This window comes from Myotis brandtii, unplaced genomic scaffold (assembly GCF_000412655.1).
Source record: "Myotis brandtii unplaced genomic scaffold, ASM41265v1 scaffold299, whole genome shotgun sequence".
NCBI lineage: Eukaryota > Metazoa > Chordata > Mammalia > Chiroptera > Vespertilionidae > Myotis > Myotis brandtii.
In genome coordinates, this window is record NW_005361430.1 from 1050869 (window position 1) to 1070897 (window position 20029).

The 20029-nt window shown below is 38.4% G+C and overlaps 1 protein-coding gene across 6 annotated transcripts in view; it reads left to right on the forward strand.

Annotated features, from left to right (window-relative positions):
* Positions 1-20029, forward strand: part of SLCO1A2 (solute carrier organic anion transporter family, member 1A2) — a 58155-nt gene that overhangs the window by 27893 nt on the left and 10233 nt on the right. For 5 of the 6 annotated variants that reach the window (XM_014542346.1, XM_014542347.1, XM_005869575.2 and 2 more), the window contains 7 exons: positions 1705-1846; positions 4091-4223; positions 7784-7884; positions 10982-11131; positions 14960-15058; positions 15844-16062; positions 18986-19150. In XM_014542346.1, the coding sequence (XP_014397832.1) occupies positions 1705-1846; positions 4091-4223; positions 7784-7884; positions 10982-11131; positions 14960-15058; positions 15844-16062; positions 18986-19150 (1009 nt within the window). The remainder of the gene's footprint in view (positions 1-1704; positions 1847-4090; positions 4224-7783; positions 7885-10981; positions 11132-14959; positions 15059-15843; positions 16063-18985; positions 19151-20029) is intronic. The other variant, XM_014542348.1, reaches the window with a different exon arrangement.

The window sequence follows — 20029 nt, forward strand, 5'->3', positions numbered from 1 at the left end:
TATTGTAAAAATTCAATAAATATTAGCTATTTATTATTGATAGCAGTTGTGGATAAAAGTCAATCCAGGCATTATTTATAAACAGTTGGTCTTTAATTTTTGATCACTTTTGAGTTTGGCAAGATCAGACATTGATCTGAATGTTATGGCAAAATAATGCAAGTAGAAGTTTATCAGGTAAAAGTGAGAGGCAATTGCTTAATAATCAGATTTTGTGTGTGTGTGTGTAAGAACAATGTATTTTTCTAATGATGTGAATAACGAATATAATAATTTAAAATGTGCCTTGCTTACATTGGCTTGATTATATTAAACCTGAAGGGATCAATATCATAAATTTAATATTTATTTATTTTTATATATTTACTAGAGGCCCAGTGCACGAAATTTGTGCAGGGTCGGGGTGAGGGAGGGAGGGTGTGTCCCTCAGCCCAGCCTGCACCCTCTCCAATCTGGGACCCCTAGAGGGATGTCTAATTGCCCGTTGAGGCCTGATCCCAGGCCCAATCTCACAATCCAGGACTGCTGGCTCCCAACCACTTGCCTGCCTGCCTGCCTGATTGCCCCTAACCGCTTCTGCCTCCCAGCCTGATCAGCCTCTAACCACTCCCCTGTCAGCCTGATTGACACCTAACTGCTCCCCTGCCAGCCCAATTGCTCCCAACTGCCCTCTCCTGCTGGCCTGGTCACCCCTAACTGCCCTCCCCTGCTGGCCCAGTCACCCCTAACTGCCCTCCCCTGCCAACCTGGTCACCCCTAACTGCCCTCCTCTGCCATCCTGGTCGCCCCTAAATGCCCTCTCCTGCCAGCCTGGTCACCCCCAATTGCCCTCCCCTGCAGGCCTGGTCACCTCCAACTGCCCTCTCCTGCTGGCCTGGTCACCCCTAACTTCCCTCCCTTGCTGGCCTGGTCACCCCTAACTGCCCTCCCCTGCCAGCCCGATTGCCCCTAACTTCCCTCCCCTGTAGGCCTGGTCCCCCCCAACTTCCCTCCCCTGCCGGCCATCTTGTATTCACATGGGGTCAGCCATCTTGTGTGTTGGAGTGATGGTTAATTTGCATATTACCTCTTTATTATATAGGATTGAATTTATTGTGGTTACATTGGTTAATACAATTATATAGGTTCCTGGTCAAGGGCACATACTTGGGTTGCAAGTTCACTCTCAGCCCTGAATTGGGGTTGCATTGGAGGCAACCAATCGATGTGTCTGTCTCACAGGGATGTTTCTTTCTCTCTCTCCCCCTCCCTCCCTTCTACTCTCTCTAAAACTCAATGGAAAAAATACCCTCAGGTGAGGATTAACAACAACAACAACAACAACAAAAAGTTGCTTGTCAATTCAAGGATAACTTAAATTGGAGATTTTTTTTTTTTAAAATATATTTTATTGATTTTTTACAGAGAGGAAGGGAGAGGAACAGAGAGCCAGAAACATCGATGAGAGAGAAACATCGATCAGCTGCCTCCTGCACACCCCCCACTGGGGATGTGCCCGCAACCAAGGTACATGCCCCTGACCGGAATCGAACCCGGGACCCCTCAGTCCGCAGGCCAACGCTCTATCCACTGAGCCAAACCGGTGCTGGCTTAAATTGGAGATTTAATTCAGTTTTGTGGTAGAAGATATTTTGTCAACAGATGGCAAACATACAATTTAAAAATAAAATCTTCATATGTTTTCTTATATTCTTTTCTTTCTAGATGTTTCTGCTGGCAATAACATGTGCATTTATATCCAAAACACTATCTGGATCTTATATGAATTCCATGCTCACACAAATAGAGAGACAATTCAACATCCCGACATCACTAGTTGGATTTATTAATGGGAGTTTTGAGATTGGTAATGAATTATTCCCATATTATTTCCTTTTATAATTTATTTTATATATAGAGCTAGTCTGAATTTTATTCTCCTTATTTGTTTTAGGCAATTTAATCTTACTGAAGAGTATATTTTCTGAAACAGATTGAATAGCCTAGCTAACTTTGGAGTATGCTTAGAAATAATTCATTTAAATATTGCATCTGAATAACACCTAAATATTATCACATGTCCCCCACTGGATATTTTATTCTAATAGTTTCTGGTTATATAGCATAAGTAGTTAAGTATTTATAATATTTACATTTAATTTATCATTTGATGACTCTTAAGGGCTCCATCTTGATACTTAGGAAATACAATGGAAAACAAAGGAATCTGTTTTCCAAAAGAAGAAGCAAATATTTTCCTTCTCCTGTTGTTTCTGGGAAACTGACAATTCTTCCTAAGTGCAGAGGGAAGAAGAAACTGCTTTCACATCTCTCTGAATTGAGGGAAAGATAAAGTCTATTCTTAGGTCCTGCTTCTTGTGGATGACTGGGAAGATGTGAGGACAGAGAGGAAGAATGAGGGAGATAAAGATTTCTCCTGTGAACTTGCTGCATAGAAATATGAATACCACTCCTTTATAGTTTTATCATGGCTCCTACATCCTTCAAGATAAGAGTTGCCTTTAATATATTTAATCAAGCTCTGAACGAAAAATCAGGATTGAGGAGCGGCAAAATTGAAACGGGCGATTCTTGATTCTGTCTCCTAGTGTTCAGCTCCCTGTATCACCTGTATGCTAGGTGATGGAGTTGGAAATAACTCTTTACATAGTCTTGTATAGCTCAGCTCATGGTCTAAAGCAATGGTTCTCAACCTTCCTAATGCCGTGACCCTTTAATATAGTTCCTCCTGTGTGGTGACCCCCAACCATAAAATTATTTTTGTTGCTACTTCATAACTGTAATTTTGCTACTGTTATGAATCGTAATGTAAGAATCTGATATGCAGGATGTATTTAGGCGACCCCTGTGAAAGGGTCGTTCGACCCCCAAAGGGGTCGCGACCCACAGGTTGAGAACCGCTGATCTAAAGGATGGCACAGATACCAAAGAATATTTTTGACTCTCAGCTCTTTATACTTATCAAGGGCTTTTCCATAATAATCAGGTTTCCCCAATTAGTTTCTTTATCCTAAGACCTGGGAATCAATTTTTCATTGAGTTATTTACTCCTCAACTCCAGACTTACTTCTAAGAACACTTGGAAAAGTGGGGAATCCACAATTTTTTTACTTCTAAGGAAAGAAGTAGAAATAAACACAGATCCCTCATTTGGTTATGTTGACCAATATAAAGTTATATTTTAATCATAAGCTAGAAAAACATTTATCTATCTGAATTTGACTTTTGCTTCTTTTTTTTTTCAAGCATAGGAAACATAATATTCTGATATTCTGTGGAGCAGGCATGGAGAGAGAGGCCAGAGGTGACACATGGTCTGACACCTAAGGCTAGCTAATCACAAATACAGCCTTTAAAAATTCCCAGAATCAGTCTTCTATCCCTTCTTCTGGCTTCCCTTTCTCTGCCCTTTTTAATTGTTGTTGTTGCATAGAGATCTGTTTATGTATCTTTCAACATTGTAAAATTGTGCTGTGCCAGCACAGCCATGGGTGAACCTGAGGTGGGCGGGGCAGTGAAGGATTAGAAAAGACAGACAAGAGAATAAAGCTGGGGCTAGGTGGGACACTGCCCTTTGATTAGAGAGACAGTGCCACGGCCTGCAAGCCGAGTCTTTATTTTATAGCCAGATTCCACGAGGCAAAGTGAGGGCGTGGTCAAGATGTTTATAACATTCTCGGGGGTTTCGAATCTACTCAATTACATGCACCTGAACTCTATCAAGCCCACATCACTCAGCCACGTGGGACCACAGGTTCAGACCATAAGGTCAAGCTTACAACTATAAGCCTTAGGCTATAATTGTGCTGGGACTTGCACGTGGCTTTGCCACGAGAGGATAGTGCCCTCTCATTAGTCTGAGGCTTGAACCTGTCCAAATGCTGTAGCCGCTCTCCACATAAAATAGCCCTCCTTCAGGGCAGAGGTTGTGTCTTACTTGTTTCATGAATCCCTAGCACCAATCCCAATAGTTGAGATAGTGTTTATACAATGAATGCTAGATAGTAAATGATTGAGTCAGGCTGTTCATTAAGCTATTGCGCGCATACTTACTGAAATATTTATTTTTAACTCACTTTCTCCCCCTTAGGAAATCTTTTTTTGATTATATTTGTGAGTTATTTTGGAACGAAATTTCACAGACCTAGAATGATTGGTGTTGGATGTGCTGTTATGGGCCTTGGGTGTTTCTTACAGTCTCTACCTCATTTCCTCATGGACCGGTAAGCATTCAGGCTCTGATAATTTTTTAGATTCAATTTTCAACTGCAGGAAATGAAGCTTTGGAATTTCCTTTCTAGGAACAATGCTTCCCCAAAACTCAGAGCACCTTAACAGAAACCAAAAACGCAAATTCTGTTCCACCAGTCCGTTTTGTGTTCTTGGCTGACTCGCTTCCAGTTACATAGTCACTTAAATTTAGTTAATTTATGATATAGAGATTTGGAACACCTCTTTTATGGAACTGAGTCTGACTGAAATATTTTTAGGACCTTGCAAAAATTGGAGATGGCTCCTTTCTTTGGACTATTTAGACACTTTTAATTACAATGCGGTTCTGTTTAATTGTAGGTCATCAAGAGACAGACCAGTCTGAAGTTTGATTTTTATTTTAATTTTTACTAAAGTCATTTGTGTACAAAGTTGCAAAAGTAAAATTATATTGAAAAAAGAGTTGCCTCCTGCCCCTTTAACATTGCCCATATCACTTCTTTCCAGAGGCAGCTACTTGGAACTCTTTTCCCTCTTTCTTCTGCTATTTACCTCCCAATGTCTCAATATTTATTCTTTTAGTTTTTGATACTTTAGTGTTATGCCATATATAATGACTTTCTGCTATAATATCATACTCATTCTTTCCATGTGTATGACTACGTCAATATTTTATCATTCATTTCTTAGTCACTTTTTAATTTTTCCCTGGATTTAATCATTGCTTATAAAAATTAATTCACTTTCTTGTTATTTGTCACCAAACTTTCCACTGGTAGGGCAACATCTTCTCAATATACTCATACATATCAGACGGTTTCATTTTCATCTTAGAGATATCTCTCCTGTCACCACCGACTCGTCATCTACAATCCAAATGGGAACCTCTAGGCCTGCTACATGGCGGCTTCCTTGAAATTTTTCCTTATCATAATCCTTGGGAATTTGCTTTGCCTCTTTCCTCTATTCAGTTACTTATTTCTTGGGTATCACATCTTCTGCTTCCCTTTTTACATTTACTTCTTTTTGTGGAAAATATTGTCTAAGAGGTTTCTGAAAAAGTGTCTAAGGGAAGTAATTCTTTTTCTACTCACCCTTGATTGATAGTTTGGCTGGTGTAAAATTCTAGATTGAAAATATTTGCCCTAGAAAATTTGAAGGTATTATTCCAATACTTTCTAGCTTCCAGTGTTACTATTGAGAATTATGTGCCATTCTCACTCCTGTGATCAGTTTCCCTTCTCTGGGATCTTTTGGGATTTTCTCTTAAGCTCCAAAGTCTGGATTCATGATACTTAGTGTAAATCCTTTTCCTTCATTGTGCTCGGTGCCTTCAATCTAGACATTTGAAAAAGTTACTTGTATTATTTCTTTAGTAATATCTCCCCTACCCCTCTATTTTTCTTTTTGTAGAACTTCTACTTGAATATTGTATATCCTGGATTAAGCTTATATGTTTCTCAACTTTTTTCTTCAATTTTCTATCTCCTTGAATTCCCGTTACTTTTTGGGAGATTTCTTTATTTTCCAAATCTTTGAGTAGATTTCTAGTTTTTGCTATCACTTTTTTAATTTCCAAGGACTATTGTGTTTTGAATATATCTTTTTAAAGAACATCTTATTTTCTTTAAAAAATGCAGTGTCTTTTCCCATCTAAATTTCCTTCTTCTGTCTTCATTGTCTCTGTTTCTTCCTAGTGTACAGGTTTTATTTGTTTTGACTCTATCTTTACTGATACAGGGTTTTCTCATACATCTGGTGGTTCTTGTTTTTTTGTTCATATATAAGAGAGCAGTATAACAACATCAAACTAGCTGGAAGTTCTCTGTAAATGTGTAGGACATGATTAATAGAGGACTTCTTTGTATGGTGATTGTATAGGGACTGGCTATTTTTTAGATGGCTCAGAACAGCCATAACCTATCAGTTACTTTTGACAGGGATTCTCCAATCTGTTGCCTAGGAGGTAGAAGCTTGGTTACCATCTAGGTGGGAGTGAGAATCTCACTTTTCAGTATGTACATTTTAAACAAATCTACTACCCTTAGTTTTTAGTATAGCCTTCTTATTCTCAATGTGCCTGTTCAAACACTCTAGAGTCAAAGACCATTTCAATTGGAATGGCAGAGGATGTCTATAAGGGTTTAACTGCTCCTTATACACACTTTAAACCAATCCTTATTTTTGGACCATGCCTACTCACCAATTTAGAAATGTCTTATATCTTGCCTGAAACTCTCCAGGAATATGTGGCACATACTTGGTTGTTTCCATGCAGGCACTTACTTAGGGTTGCATTTTTGATATCTACTAATTCAGTGACCACTCAGTTATATGTTTTCCCATTTTCAAAATCTTCTTGTCAATTTTTTCATTCTTTCTATCCCTGTGGTGTTATTGCCTTTCCTTTTCTATTTTAAAATCCATTCACTGTCATTTTGCTGATGTTTTGGGAATGAATGGACTTTGAATGAGTTCTTAGGTGTTAAGTGGATAAGTTGCATGAAAAAGACATTTCGTCTTCTCAGGTATTTCTGTAAGGATCAGAAGTTTCCAGGCAAAGAGTTTTTTACTGACTTTTTATTTCCTGTCCTCTCCAACACAATGCCAAGTTGTGTTTACATTTACATTTCTCTCTACCCTCTTCCAAAAGTGTTATTTTGTTTGAAGCTGGCATGTCTCATGGCATCATAGGTATGGAGACAGAAGCATTTGTCCACAGTTCACAGTCAAACTCATGGGCATGACTAGGCAATTTTTCTAAGGGAAAGGTGTTTTAACACTCAAACTCATTTGGAACTCAGAGGGCAAGTCTTCCACCATTATCCCTAACAAAGAGAGATTTTATTTGGCATATTTTCCTCCATTCTTTCACAATTTAGGATAATTTAGGATATTCTGACAAAGGGTATGCTGAGCTTATGGTAATTTGCCTAATGTAAATGATCACAGTCTATTCATCCCTTTGTTCTTATGAGAAGAGGAAAGATCATTACATTGTGTTGTCAAGTGTTTGAGTTTCTCCTAAGGTCTCTTATTATGATGGGCAAAGGTTTTGTTTCTCTTAGGGGTTAATGAACACATGCAGGAATTATTGTTTAGATTCTCAGAAAGTGGGGGTATATTTCATATGAGCGAACCTCAAAAAATCCAAAGTTGGAGACTTGTTTTGTTGTGTTGTGTCCCCGCACCCCCACAAAGCCTTTGCTTCTTAATTATATTTTGTCAAGTCTAGAGTCTATTATTTTTATTAGTTTTTGTCCCGTATCCCACAGTAATTGTTTCCAGTAAATGATCACCTACAAACTACAGAAACTTGATGTTAGGTAATCTGAAAGGTAGATCATCCACATGCAAATAACTGAAAGCTAGCTGTCAAGGGATTGCGCATTGATAATGAGCAGCAAGTTTTTTGATGATATTAATTTATGATGATTATGTGGCAAAGATGAAAAGAGTTCTTTACTAAATTTGAATATTATATCTTAAGTGAAGCAGGAATTAATCTGCATAATGTTCACTTTGCCTTTATTAGTTTCTAACATAAAATGTTTTCCCTGTGTTCATACAGGTATGAATATGAATCTACAGTTTTAGGCAATTTGTCCTCAAACAGTTTCTTGTGTAATGAAAATGGAACCCAGATTTTCAGACCAACAGAAGATCCATCAGGTTGTTGACTTCATTTTATTGTTTCTGTTCATTGAATTTGAAACTGAACACGTGTTACTGAGGGGTTTGAATGAGTTATTGGGTTTGATTAAATGACTAAGTAAAATGAACAAAAGATATTTTCTTTGTTCAGGAATTTTGGAGGGGATCCCAGAGGGGAATAGGAATGGCTAATAGTAGAGCATATTACTCCTATATACTTGAATATACATATTAACACTTCTTTGTCTATTCTTTAAAATGGTTATTTAAAAACTAGTGGCCCAGCGCGCGAAATTGTGTGCAGTAGGCTGCCCACCGTGGGAGCCACGGTGCGCCTGTGGGAGGCAGGAGGGAGCTGCACCGCTTCCGCGGGAGGGAGGTGGGAGCCATGCTGCTTCCATGGTAGGGAGGCGGGAGCAGCGCAGCTTCCATGGGAGGTGGGAGGGAGCTGCCGAAGCCCATGGGAGGCAGAAGGGTGCCGCCGCCTCCTGCGGGAGCCGGGAGGGAGCCAGGGTGGGTAGGGGAGGGACCAAGAGGTGCTCCATGCATCTCCTGGTGACCTGTTGTGCATGCAGCCCCGTCCACCCGCACATGCCTCGCCATACACGCAGCCCCGCCCACCTGTGCACGCAGCCTCCTGCTGATAGGTTGTTACAGCATGAGGGCATGATGACCATTTGCATATTAGCCTTTTATTATATTGGATAAGTCAGAGACATCCATTCAAGAGTCACTGCAGAGTTAATTTCACAGAGGAAAACATCTTAGAAGAATGGATTTATACATTTTGTTCTATGCAATGATAGGAAATAGAGATAGAAACAAAGTTTTAAACATCTGTGTTATATCACTGATCTTTTATAGCAGATCAGAGAAAGCAATTATGCCATAGCTCTCATTTATTCTCTTTTTTCTGAACTAGGAACTTGTCTTTGTTTCTCTTTCTTTACAGAAGTGGTGCTTCTTCTAGTTTCCCCATAATCCCATGCTCAAATGTGCAGGTCTCTGGCCCTTCATATGCTAAGGGACCTATGTAATCTCGTGATACTTAATCTGGAGGTGACTGTTGATTTATATCAGTGGGAGTTACAATGGTCCCCAAGGCTAGGAATTTCACTGCCAGCATGGAATCAGAAGGACTCAAAATAGTTTCAAGGAGTGTAAGAAAGCTGTCTCAGAAACTCTAAGCCAAAGGAACCACCTGGGGAAACAGGAAAATAGTGACATCAACAGTGGCCCTTGCTGTCTTCTTGAGCTGGCTTCTGCCAAAGGCTGACTTAGGTCTTATTTCCTATTTCTTTTTATTTAAAAAAATTTACATTGTAGAAGATAAATAAAAACTTCCCAGTTTGGTGAATCTCCAATAAAGTGCATTAATTCTTTGATTACCTGTTATTTTCAGTTTTGTCCACAAATCACTGTACTCAACACAGAAAAAAATATGAATACTCAGAAATGAAGACTGTAATTTTCTGGACTAGAAATACCTGAGAGATAGACCTCAAAAGAAATTTCCAGACCCAGCTGTGCTCAGGACTCTCACATCTGTGGCAGTAGCTGGGCAGTTTATTGTAAATGAGAATGTTATAATTCACTTGCCCGAAAACATGACTCTATAGAGCAGTGGTTCTCAACCTTGGCTGCACATTAGAATCACCTGGGAATCTTTTTAAAATCCTGATTTCTGGGCCTCATCCTCCGGAAATTCTGTTTCTTTGTTATGGGGTGGGGCCACAACATTAGTAACAAAGAAACAGAATTTCCGGAGGATGAGGCCCAGAAATCAGGATTTTAAAAAGATTCCCAGGTGATTCTAATGTGCAGCCAAGGTTGAGAACCACTGCTATAGAGTATTCTCTTTGACAGCTATTTTGGTTTAGAACAGAAGTGGCTAAGTCTTCAGAGGCTTGCCTTCCTCCCTTTCAGTTCCCTTTGGCCTAGTCTTTGTTATTCTGCTAAGTAGTGCTGCTCCAAGAATTCAGGTAAATTTCTTTGTCAAACCTTATTTGGTGGTTACAGTACATAGTAGATTATATAGAGAAAATGTGATTACTATCTAGTTAAGTATTTTTAGTGTCTATAAAGTAATCATAGCTGTAGAGAATTCAAACTTCAGTGAGACTCTTATTTAGATCTTGTAAGTATAGTATCAATTCTAGGGGGATATATTTGTGTTTTTTTAAATATATTTTTTATTGATTTCAGAGAGGAAGGGAGAGGGAGAGAGAGATAGAAACGTCAATGATGAGAGAATCATTGATTGGCTGCCCCCTGAATGCCCACACTGGTGATTGAGCCTACAACCTGGGCATATGCCCTGACTAGAAATCGAACCATGACCTCCTGATTCATGGGTTGAGGCTCAACTACTGAGCCACAGCTGCTGGGCTTTTTTTTTCTTTTTCTCTCCCTAGAGTTATTATAGAAATGGAGTAGCAGTCATAACAGCTAACTAGATGGTGTAGTTGTAGGCAAACTGAGGGAAAAATAGTTCTGACTTCTAGTATTTGCCAATTTCTGTGGTGTAAATGTTCCTATCAAACTATCAATGTGTTGTCATTAAGCATTGGATTGGGAAGAGGTGCATAGCATACTCATCAAGAGATCTCTTCCAACCCAGTAGGAAATGGCTCCAGCATACAACTTACACATGGCCATACCTAAGTACTCTCAGAAAATGCAAGAGGGATGGCCCAGTGAGTTATTGCTAGCATAGTAATATAAGTCATTTACAAGGTGCCATGTCGCATAAAGATTGTGAAATGCTTACCAGAATCTTAGAATTACTTCTATACTTATAGCTTAACTAGAGGTCCAGTGCACGAATTTGTGCACGGGTGAGGTCCCTCAGCTTGGCTGGTGATCGTGGCCGATTGTGGCCATCTCATCCAGTCTTGGTCGGGGCCTATCGGGGCTGGCCGGGGGAGGGACTGTGGGAGGTTGGCTGTGGGAGCACACTGACCACCAGGGGGAAACTCCTAAGCATCTGCCCCTTGGTGGTCAGTGTGTGCCATAGCAACTGGTCGACCAGTTGGTCTAAAGGTCTCTTAGGCTTTCATATACATAGATATTTTACTATCAAAACACTAATGCAATATGTTTTTTCTTTTTAAAGCAGAGTGTGTGAAGGAAGTTAAATCATTAATGTGGGTGTATGTACTAGTAGGAAATATGATACGTGGAATTGGTGAAACTCCCATCATGCCTTTGGGTATTTCCTACATAGAAGATTTTGCCAAATCTGAAAACTCTCCTTTATATATTGGTGAGTTTGAAAATATGCCTTAGCTTCTTTTCAGGATAGTTAAGTCCTTTGAGGGTGGATATTAGTTATTTATTTGGATTCTTACTGATTTCCAGAATGATGAAAAAAGTACTGCAGCACAGGTAGTCATCAGTGAGTTAGTTCAATGGAACAATTACATGCTAACTTCAAATAAACCACTTTGCTAAATCTGCTCTTTGCTGTTGAAAATACTGCTAATCTAGTGTCCCTGGAGTTCTCTTTGACTCCTTCATTTTCTTGGCTCCACTCTATATCCAATCTGTGAAGAGATTCACCAATGATTTCTAAAAAACGCTCCTCATATTAAAAACTTTTCTCACTGTTTTCATTATGTCTATTTAAAAAAAAATTGTTTTTTTATTGATTTCAGAGAGGAAGGAAAAGGGAGAGAAACATCAATGATGAAAGAAAATCATTGATCAGCTGCCTCCTGCTCCCCCCTCCCCCACTGGGGATCAAGCTTGAAACCTGGGCATGTGCCCTGACTGGAATTGAACCATGACCTACTGGTTCATAGGTTGACACTCAACCACTGAGCAACATTAGCCAGGCCATTATGTCTAGTTTTGCTCAGGTCTTCATTCCTTCATTTGTAGATTATTGTAACTTCTTTATTGGTCATTTTATTTCTAGTATTTTCTTTTATTATTTTTTTCACAAGCGTTCTTGCAGTGTAATTTTTCTCAAACATTGCTTTAATCATATTTTCTCTACCATGTTCATGAAACATACTATCTCTTTATTAGCTAAGTCTGATATCTTCACTTATTATTTATAGCTCTGTACTCAATTTATTTATTTAGTTTCCTATATAGTTTCACTTCATCACAATCTCTCCACACTAATTATGCTTTTTCATAATTTATCTGTCTTTGTACATTTGGTTGTTTATTGAAATTTTCTTTTCTAAAATCAATCAATGTCACCTTCCACTATGGCCAACTTAAGATTCACCATCTTGTGTTGTCTTCTGATCTCCTAAATATTTTTAATTTATTATGCATAACTTGCTTATATTCTTTAGTTATTTCATCTGTTGTTTATAAAAATCATAACTTTGAGTACAGTGAAATTTTTCTATTAATGTATTAGACCTTTTAAAAACCAGAAAAGTCAAAGAGGGTGAGAGAAGATGAGACAGAACTACATTTAATCAAAATAAATTAAAACATTTAGGAATCATTACCCCAAATAACTTTGGGAAGCTTTTGGTGACTCACTGATTTCACAATAACCTTTCCCAGTGTTTTTCTGTTCAATCTTTTCATATCCTTTCATATATCTCCTTGAAAAAATTCAAATAGCCCTAGCCGGTTTTCTCAGTGGTTAGAGCGTCTGCATGCAGACTGAAGGGTTTTGGGTTTGATTATGATCAGGGCACATACCTCAGTTGCAGACTCCTACAACCAATCAACGTGTCTCTCTCACGTCGATGTTTCTCTCTCTCTCTCTCTCCCCTTCCCTTCCACTCTTCCTAAAAAATCAATGAGGAAAAATATCCTTGGGTGAGGATTAATAACAAAAACTCCTTGACCTCTGAAATGTCTCTCTCTCTCTCAGTAATTCCACACCTGTTTTCCAACCCAATCACTTAAAAAAAAGGAAATAAAAAAAGAAAGAATACAAATGGTTACCTGCAATAAATTAACAAACACCTTGTCATAATATGTATTTCTTTATTCAACAAATACTAGGGTGTATAATGTATAGAAACAATTGTGATAATCTTTATACATATTAAGGTAAATAAGACATGGTCCATATAAGATTTAGTAAACAAATAACTTGCATAATTATAGATCAATTACATTTGATAAATATGTCTGTGTAATTAAATTTTTTAAAAGTTAAATTGAAAAATAAATAAATAAATAAATATGGTGTGCATATAATTAAATAACTATAACCCTATTAGCTATACATCAAGAAAACAGTGCCATGTAGGGTTCTGAAGTTTAGGAGAGAACATAAGCTAGTAATACAGTTTGAGAATTTTCTATACTAAGACAATAACTGAAACCAAGAGGGAGAAGTGTATTTGCTATGGGAAGCTATATATAACCAGAGGTCCTAGAATAAAATACTAGGGAACACTTCTTCTTAATAGAATTGTCAGAGGAAGAAAAATCAAGGAAGGAGTAGTCATAGAGGGAAAAGTAAAACAATAAATGTATAGTTTAGAGAAAGCCTTAGGAGGAAACTCAAAGAAAAGTTGGCCAGCAATGTCAAATAGTAAATGGAGACTTAGGAAGATGAGGGCTAGAAAAGGACACTGGATAAGTGGTAAAGAGATTACTGGTGCTACCACTTGAGATTGTTTTGAGTAGAGTGTGGAAGGATTTGAGTAGAGTGATTGCTTGGTAAGGAAGGAGAGGCAGAGTGTAGTAGAAGGGAAGAGAGCAGGGTGCATTTGAGGTATTGTAGATATCAGTGGATGGGGGAGAGTGAACAAGCACAAGGGAAGTATTTGGTTGAGCAAGACCTCAGAGAAGATAAAAGGTGTTGATGTCAAGATGTCAGGTGTACATAGGGTGAACTAGCCTATGGAACCTCAGAGAAGGCAGAGACAATGGGCAAGCACATTTTGAAGTAAAGAGAAAGATAGTAGGAGCAGCTCATGTCTGGATTTTCAATGAGCAGGGAGGGTGCAGCATAGATTCTGAATTGTGGACAAGTTATGAGAAACTGGTGATGAAATTTCAGATGAGTGAGAAGTTAATGAGGACTGTTGGAAATAGATGATAAGAATGTGAAGGGTAAGAAAGGAGATCATAATAAAAGTGAAGTATCAATAATAGTGAGGACAAAGCCAGAGAAATTTCAAGTGGGAGATCTGGGAGAAAAGCTTTTATGAGGAATACTAGAAGCCTAATGCACAAAATTCATGCAATGGGGGGGGGGATGGGAATGGGACAGTGTGTGTCCCTCAGCCCAGCCTGCACTCTTTCCAATCTGGGACCCCTCGGGGGATGTCCGACTGCCCTCTCACAATCCAGGACTGCTGGCTCCCAACTGCTCACCTGCTTGCCTGCCTGATTGCCCCTAACCATTTCCGCCTGCCAGCCTGATCACCCCTTAACCACTCACCTGCCAGCCTGATTGATGCCTAACTGCTCCCCTGCCGGCCTGATTGCCCCTATCTGCCCTCCCCAGATGGCCTGGTCACCCCTAACTTCCCTCCCCTGCCAGCCTGGTTGCCCCTAACTGCCCTCCCCTGCTGGCCCAATTGCCCCTAACTGCCCTCCCCTGCCAGCCTGGTCCCCCCAACTGCTCTCCCCTGCATGCCTGGGTCCCCCCCAACTGCCATCCCCTGCTGGGCATCTTGTGGTGGCCATCTTTGACCACATGGGGGCTGCCATCTTGTGTGTTGGAGTGATGGTCAATTTGCATATCACCTCTTTATTATATAGGATGCCACAAGAAACTTAACATCACATGGCATTGCATTAGAATTCCTTTAAAAATGTGGCTATGGAAAGCCTCAAAATAATCTTACTCTGTCTTGTGGCTTCAATGATAGCATGATCCTACCCTATGCTGCTCTAGCAAGTCTTTACCTGTGACCCGGAAAAAGTGAATCTGGAGGCTCAGAGAAAGTGGCTTTAAATTATAAGGCTTCTTCTTCAACGTTTACAGAAGCAATCTTGTTACTTATATGAACACCAGCTTAAGTTGCTTGCAAATTGACTATCTAAGGCAAAAATACCTAAAGCAAAAACAACTCAGTTTTGAGACTCTTCGTGGAATTAGGACTCCTGATGTGGATATATAACTATACTATAACTTTATATTTTCTTTTATTTTTAGGGTTTGTAGAAACAGGAGCTATCATTGGTCCTTTGTTTGGACTTTTGTTAGCGTCATTCTGTGCAAATGTTTATGTTGACATCGGATCTGTAAACACAGGTAATTCATTAAAATCTAGTCATAGTGTCTAGAGTATACAAAGCCACTTCAGGTCTGCTACCACATTTATTGTTGCTTTACTTGACCTTCAATTAGATAGATTCACTATTGTCCAGGAGTTTAAACTAAAGTGGAGGAGTTTAAATAAGTTTTTAAATAATTCATACCAGTGTGCAGGAGAGCAAGATAAAATTCTGATTTTCTGACTCAAAATCCACTGCTCTTTCTACTGCACCAGACCATATTTCTTTTTTTTTCTTTTTTAAAAATATATTTTATTGATTTTTTACAGAGAGGAAGGGAGAGGGATAGAGTCAGAAACATCGATGAGAGAGAAACATCGATCAGCTGCCTCCTGCACACCTCCTACTGGGGATGTGTCCGCAACCAAGGTACATGCCCTTGACTGGAACCGAACCTGGGACCCTTGAGTCCGCAGGCCGACGCTCTATCCACTGAGCCAAACCAGTCAGGGCCATATTTCTTGTTTTTAAAAGATTTCAGCATATAGATTTGAATTTCTTTTAATCAAGCAAACATTTGTGGATGATTAAATAGACCTTGTAGTTATTTAATAAGTATATACTTATAAATAACTTCCATGATAGAGCATATCTCCAAATTTATTGCTAGACATTATTGTAACACTATGCATTGTCAGACAACTTTTATGAATATCTGAATTGTATACAAACTCTATACTTGGATAGGACCTGTAATTTTTTTTCCGTAGTTCACATGAGAAATGACTAAAACTAATAAAAAATGTGTATATTTTTTTACAGATGAGCTGACTATCACTCCAACTGATACTCGTTGGGTTGGTGCATGGTGGTTTGGCATTTTGATTTGTGCAGGAGTGAATGTGCTCACGGCCATTCCTTTTTTCTTTTTGCCCAAAACGCTTGCAAAGGAAGGATCAAAGGATAATGCTAACATCGTCAAAAATGACAAAGAAGAGAAACAAAAAGAAGTCAAGAAGGAAAATGATGGAATTACTAAAGGCAAATATAAAAATTTTAAATATTATATAATTTACTTTTTGTTTTGTATAGATGTGTCTCTATTTGAATCTAGCACTGTAACATGCTATGCTGCATTAGGACAATTTGCCATTAGCAGTTAGCAGTCAGTAATGTCTAACTAGTCTGATACTTCCTGTGCTACTACTTGGAAATAAGTAATATAATGTGGAAGCTGAATTATCTCAGATCAGTATTTATATAAAATTCTTTATCAATCGGGGCACTCAACAAACTGTTTATTTATTTATTTATTTATTTAGTCCCATTTGCCTTGAAGGTCAAATTTTTTAAAAAGAAATTAAGCCTGACTGGTGTGGCTCAGTGATTGAGTGTGGACCTGTGGTTGATTCCTGGTCAGGGCACATATCTGGGTTACTGGCTTAAACTCTAGTGGGGAGCTTGCAGGAAGCAGTTGATTGATGATTCTATCTCATCATTGATGTGTCTATCTCTTTCTCCCTCTCCCTCTTTGAAATAAAAGAAATATATATATACATTAAAAAAAAAAGAAATTAAGCCCTGGCTGGTTTGGCTCAGTGGATAGAGCATCGGCTTGCGGACTGAAGGGTCCTGGGTTCGATTACAGTCAAGGGCACATGCCTGGGTTGTGGGCTAGGTCCCCAGTAGGGGGCATGCAGGAGGCAGCAGCCTATCAACTCTCTCTCATCATTGATGTTTCTCTCTCTCTATCCCTCTCCCATCCTCTCTGAAATCAATAAAAATATCTTTAAAAAAAACAACCTTAAAAAAAAAGAAATTAAATCTAAGAACAAAAGGAGGAAAAATATACACTAATCTGAGTAAGTTTACAGTCCTGAATCCAAGGATGTTAGCTTAGCTGTGAGCTTCCTGGAAATTAAGGCAGAAAAAGAAAAAAGAAAGCAAGATATATAATTGTCTATATTTGATAGATATAGACAAAGAATAGTAGTTCTTAAGGAGAAAATCTTCCCCAAGTAACAAATTGTAAAAAAAAGAAAATAATTGTCATATGTTATGATTTAGGTAGTATTGAACCCATAGTTGTTTCCCAGCAAATGTAGGAGTATATTTCATGTAACTGCTCTCCTTCTATTTTCCTCCTCCTCCTCCTCCTCCTTCTTCTTCTTCTTCTTCTTCTTCTTCTTCTTCTTCTCCATCCTCCTCCTCCTTTTGGTATAGATTATTAATAAAAGTTTAAAGTATAATTTACAGAAGGTGTTTCTATGGGGAGCTAAGTTAAAAGAGTCTAAGTATTTAGATTTTAAAACTTGGCCACATATTAGAATTACCTGGGAAATTTTTAACATTGATGCCTGGAAATTCTGTATTATCCCCAAGAGGTCTGATTTAAGTAGTATGAACATTTAATCAGTATGGCCTGGGTCTTGGAATTTTTAGAGAGTATTTATTTAGAAGGCAGGGAAGGGCTAAGTTTTCTTATCTATAAAATGGAGATAATAGTTGTAGTTATAATTATAGAGTTGTGTGAAGGTAAAAGGAGTTCAGGCACTTATTATTATTATTATTATTGCAACTAGTATTAGTATTATTTGTTGATGTTGCTACTTCTAAAATCACCCACAATTTATAATACCAATTTGCACAGAATTTTTTATTAACAATTACAAATGCACTTAAACCACAATTGAGCATAATCCCAGATCACTGGGAGCCAATTCAGAATCTTGCAAATTCCCAGGCATCATGATTATATTACAACTTTTCTCAAAGAGATGGTATGGACTAAGAGAGGATATTAGCATAAAATATTGTTTGTAGTCTATAGAATTATTTTTCAAAACCAGGAAAGAGCTTAGCTTAATATAAGAAATATAGGAAATAATTTGAGCTGCTGAGACTCATCTATGAGGACAGAGATGTCAACAAAATGGGTGACTTAAAAAGCTCTAAAGAGCTCTGAACACAACTCTCAGCCCTGCTAAGTGTTTTATTCCTAAATATGAATTCTACCACTAGAATTCGTCTCTTTTCATGGAGCTATGCTTCCTCTTCTTTCAATTTGTTTTTTTATTGATACTTTGTTCCAGAATGGATTTTAGGCAGTTTATTAAGCAAACCAGGATAATACAGAATAAGGAAGGTAACCAAAACAGAGAACTTGAAGACGGAAAGTGAAAAGAAACCGCGAGACTGTGACCTCAAGTGGCAGCAGTGTGACCCAGACCATTTGCTAGAGATGGGCAAAATTTGGCTCTGAGTTTTGGCAGTGAACACAAACAGGGAAAAGTTTTGGTTAAATTATATACATGGTCCTTAGTATGTACCTAATGAATCAGATCTCAGGGAGTGGGTTTTAAAAGATACCCACGTGGTTTTTAAGCACATTTTTGTTGTAAACCATTGGCTGAACCACCAAAACTGATGTTCTGAAAAAGCAGAAAAATACCTGGTACCTGAAACAATTTATATTCCATGAACTCCCAAATACATACATATTTATTTTAAATGTTCAGGAATGATAATATCAATGATAGAGTGTGCACTTCTTTATCAAGTTGATTTTCTTCCAGACGTTAGAGAACAGAACAAATATCTTTCATTCCAGATGATCTCTAGAGAAGAGAGGATATTAATTAGAAGGAAAAAGAGAAGGATAAAAGGAAGTGGTATGAACACAGACAATATTTTGGTCACATTGCAGTTTTTCCTTAAGACACAACAGTAACTCAGCGAAGGCAAAACTATTGTGTTTTGGTACCTATCTAGTCAGCTGTCACCACTTGCAGAAGCCTCCAAAAAAAATGGCATAACTTCAGCTTCTAAGAGGTAAAAAGAGTTAACAATGTGTGCATTATAAAACAGGAAAGCAATTTGGAGGGGAAGTTGACGTTTCAGAAAAAGTCAATCAGAAAATGCAGAACGGAGTTAGTTCGACACTGTTGTCTTTCTTCCCTTTCAGATTTTTTACCATTCATGAAGAGTCTTTTTTGCAACCCAGTTTACATGCTTTTTTTGCTAATAAGTGTGGTACAGTTCAATGCATTTATTAATATGATGTTCTTCATGCCTAAATATGTGGAACAGCAATATGGAAAGTCAACTTCAGAAGCAATCTTTCTAATTGGTATGTTTGTCCTTCTCAGCATTATTAGCCCACTCCCCTCCTCCCCCCTGAAATGGTAAACAGAGTGATGATGGGTCTAGGAAACTCCTAAATTAAAAACTGTTAGGATATTTTTGTCTCTGATACATTTCTCCCTTCTCTCCAATGAAATCAACAAAGGGTGTCTCTCCGACACAAATTCAAAATATTTCTGAAAATCTCGAGGAATGCACAAATTAGTTATAATTTTCAGATAGGCAATCCATTAATGAAAAAATTAAAAAAAGGAAGAGAGTGAATTCATTAGGAGTCAATGTTTTACTATCAGATTTTACTCTTGGCTCCCAGTCATGAATTCCATGGTTCTCCTGGTCCCCCTGGTCCCCCTGGTGGTTTCAGGTGTCTCTGCAGCCTATATATTCTGACTTTCTTGTGACCACATGACTACACCACCACCCCCTCTCCCCGGTTAGGTTTCTCCAAGGATCTCTTTACAGCTGTGAAAGTGAATTTCCTAAATTATCTGCATCCACATCACCTAGAGTGTTAGTTAAAAGTTCAGATACCTGGTGCCCACCTTAGACATACTGAATCAGACATACTGAATCTCTGGTGTGGGGCTCTGGAATGGATTTTTAACAACCTCTTCCAAGGGTGTAATTCAATGGGCAGATCCTGGCATGTAAGAATGCAACCTAAGGCTGTCTCTTCTTTTTTCTTCTTTTTTCCTTGTGTGGAGGGAGGAGTAGCAGCAAAACATGTATTGTAAATACACTTTTGACAATTACAGGCAGTAATCTTTGAAAGTACCTTAAACTGTGCCAAATTCTTAACCAAAATGGGAATAAACAACAGCAAAATCATATATATATATAATGACACCCCCAAAATGGAAATCAA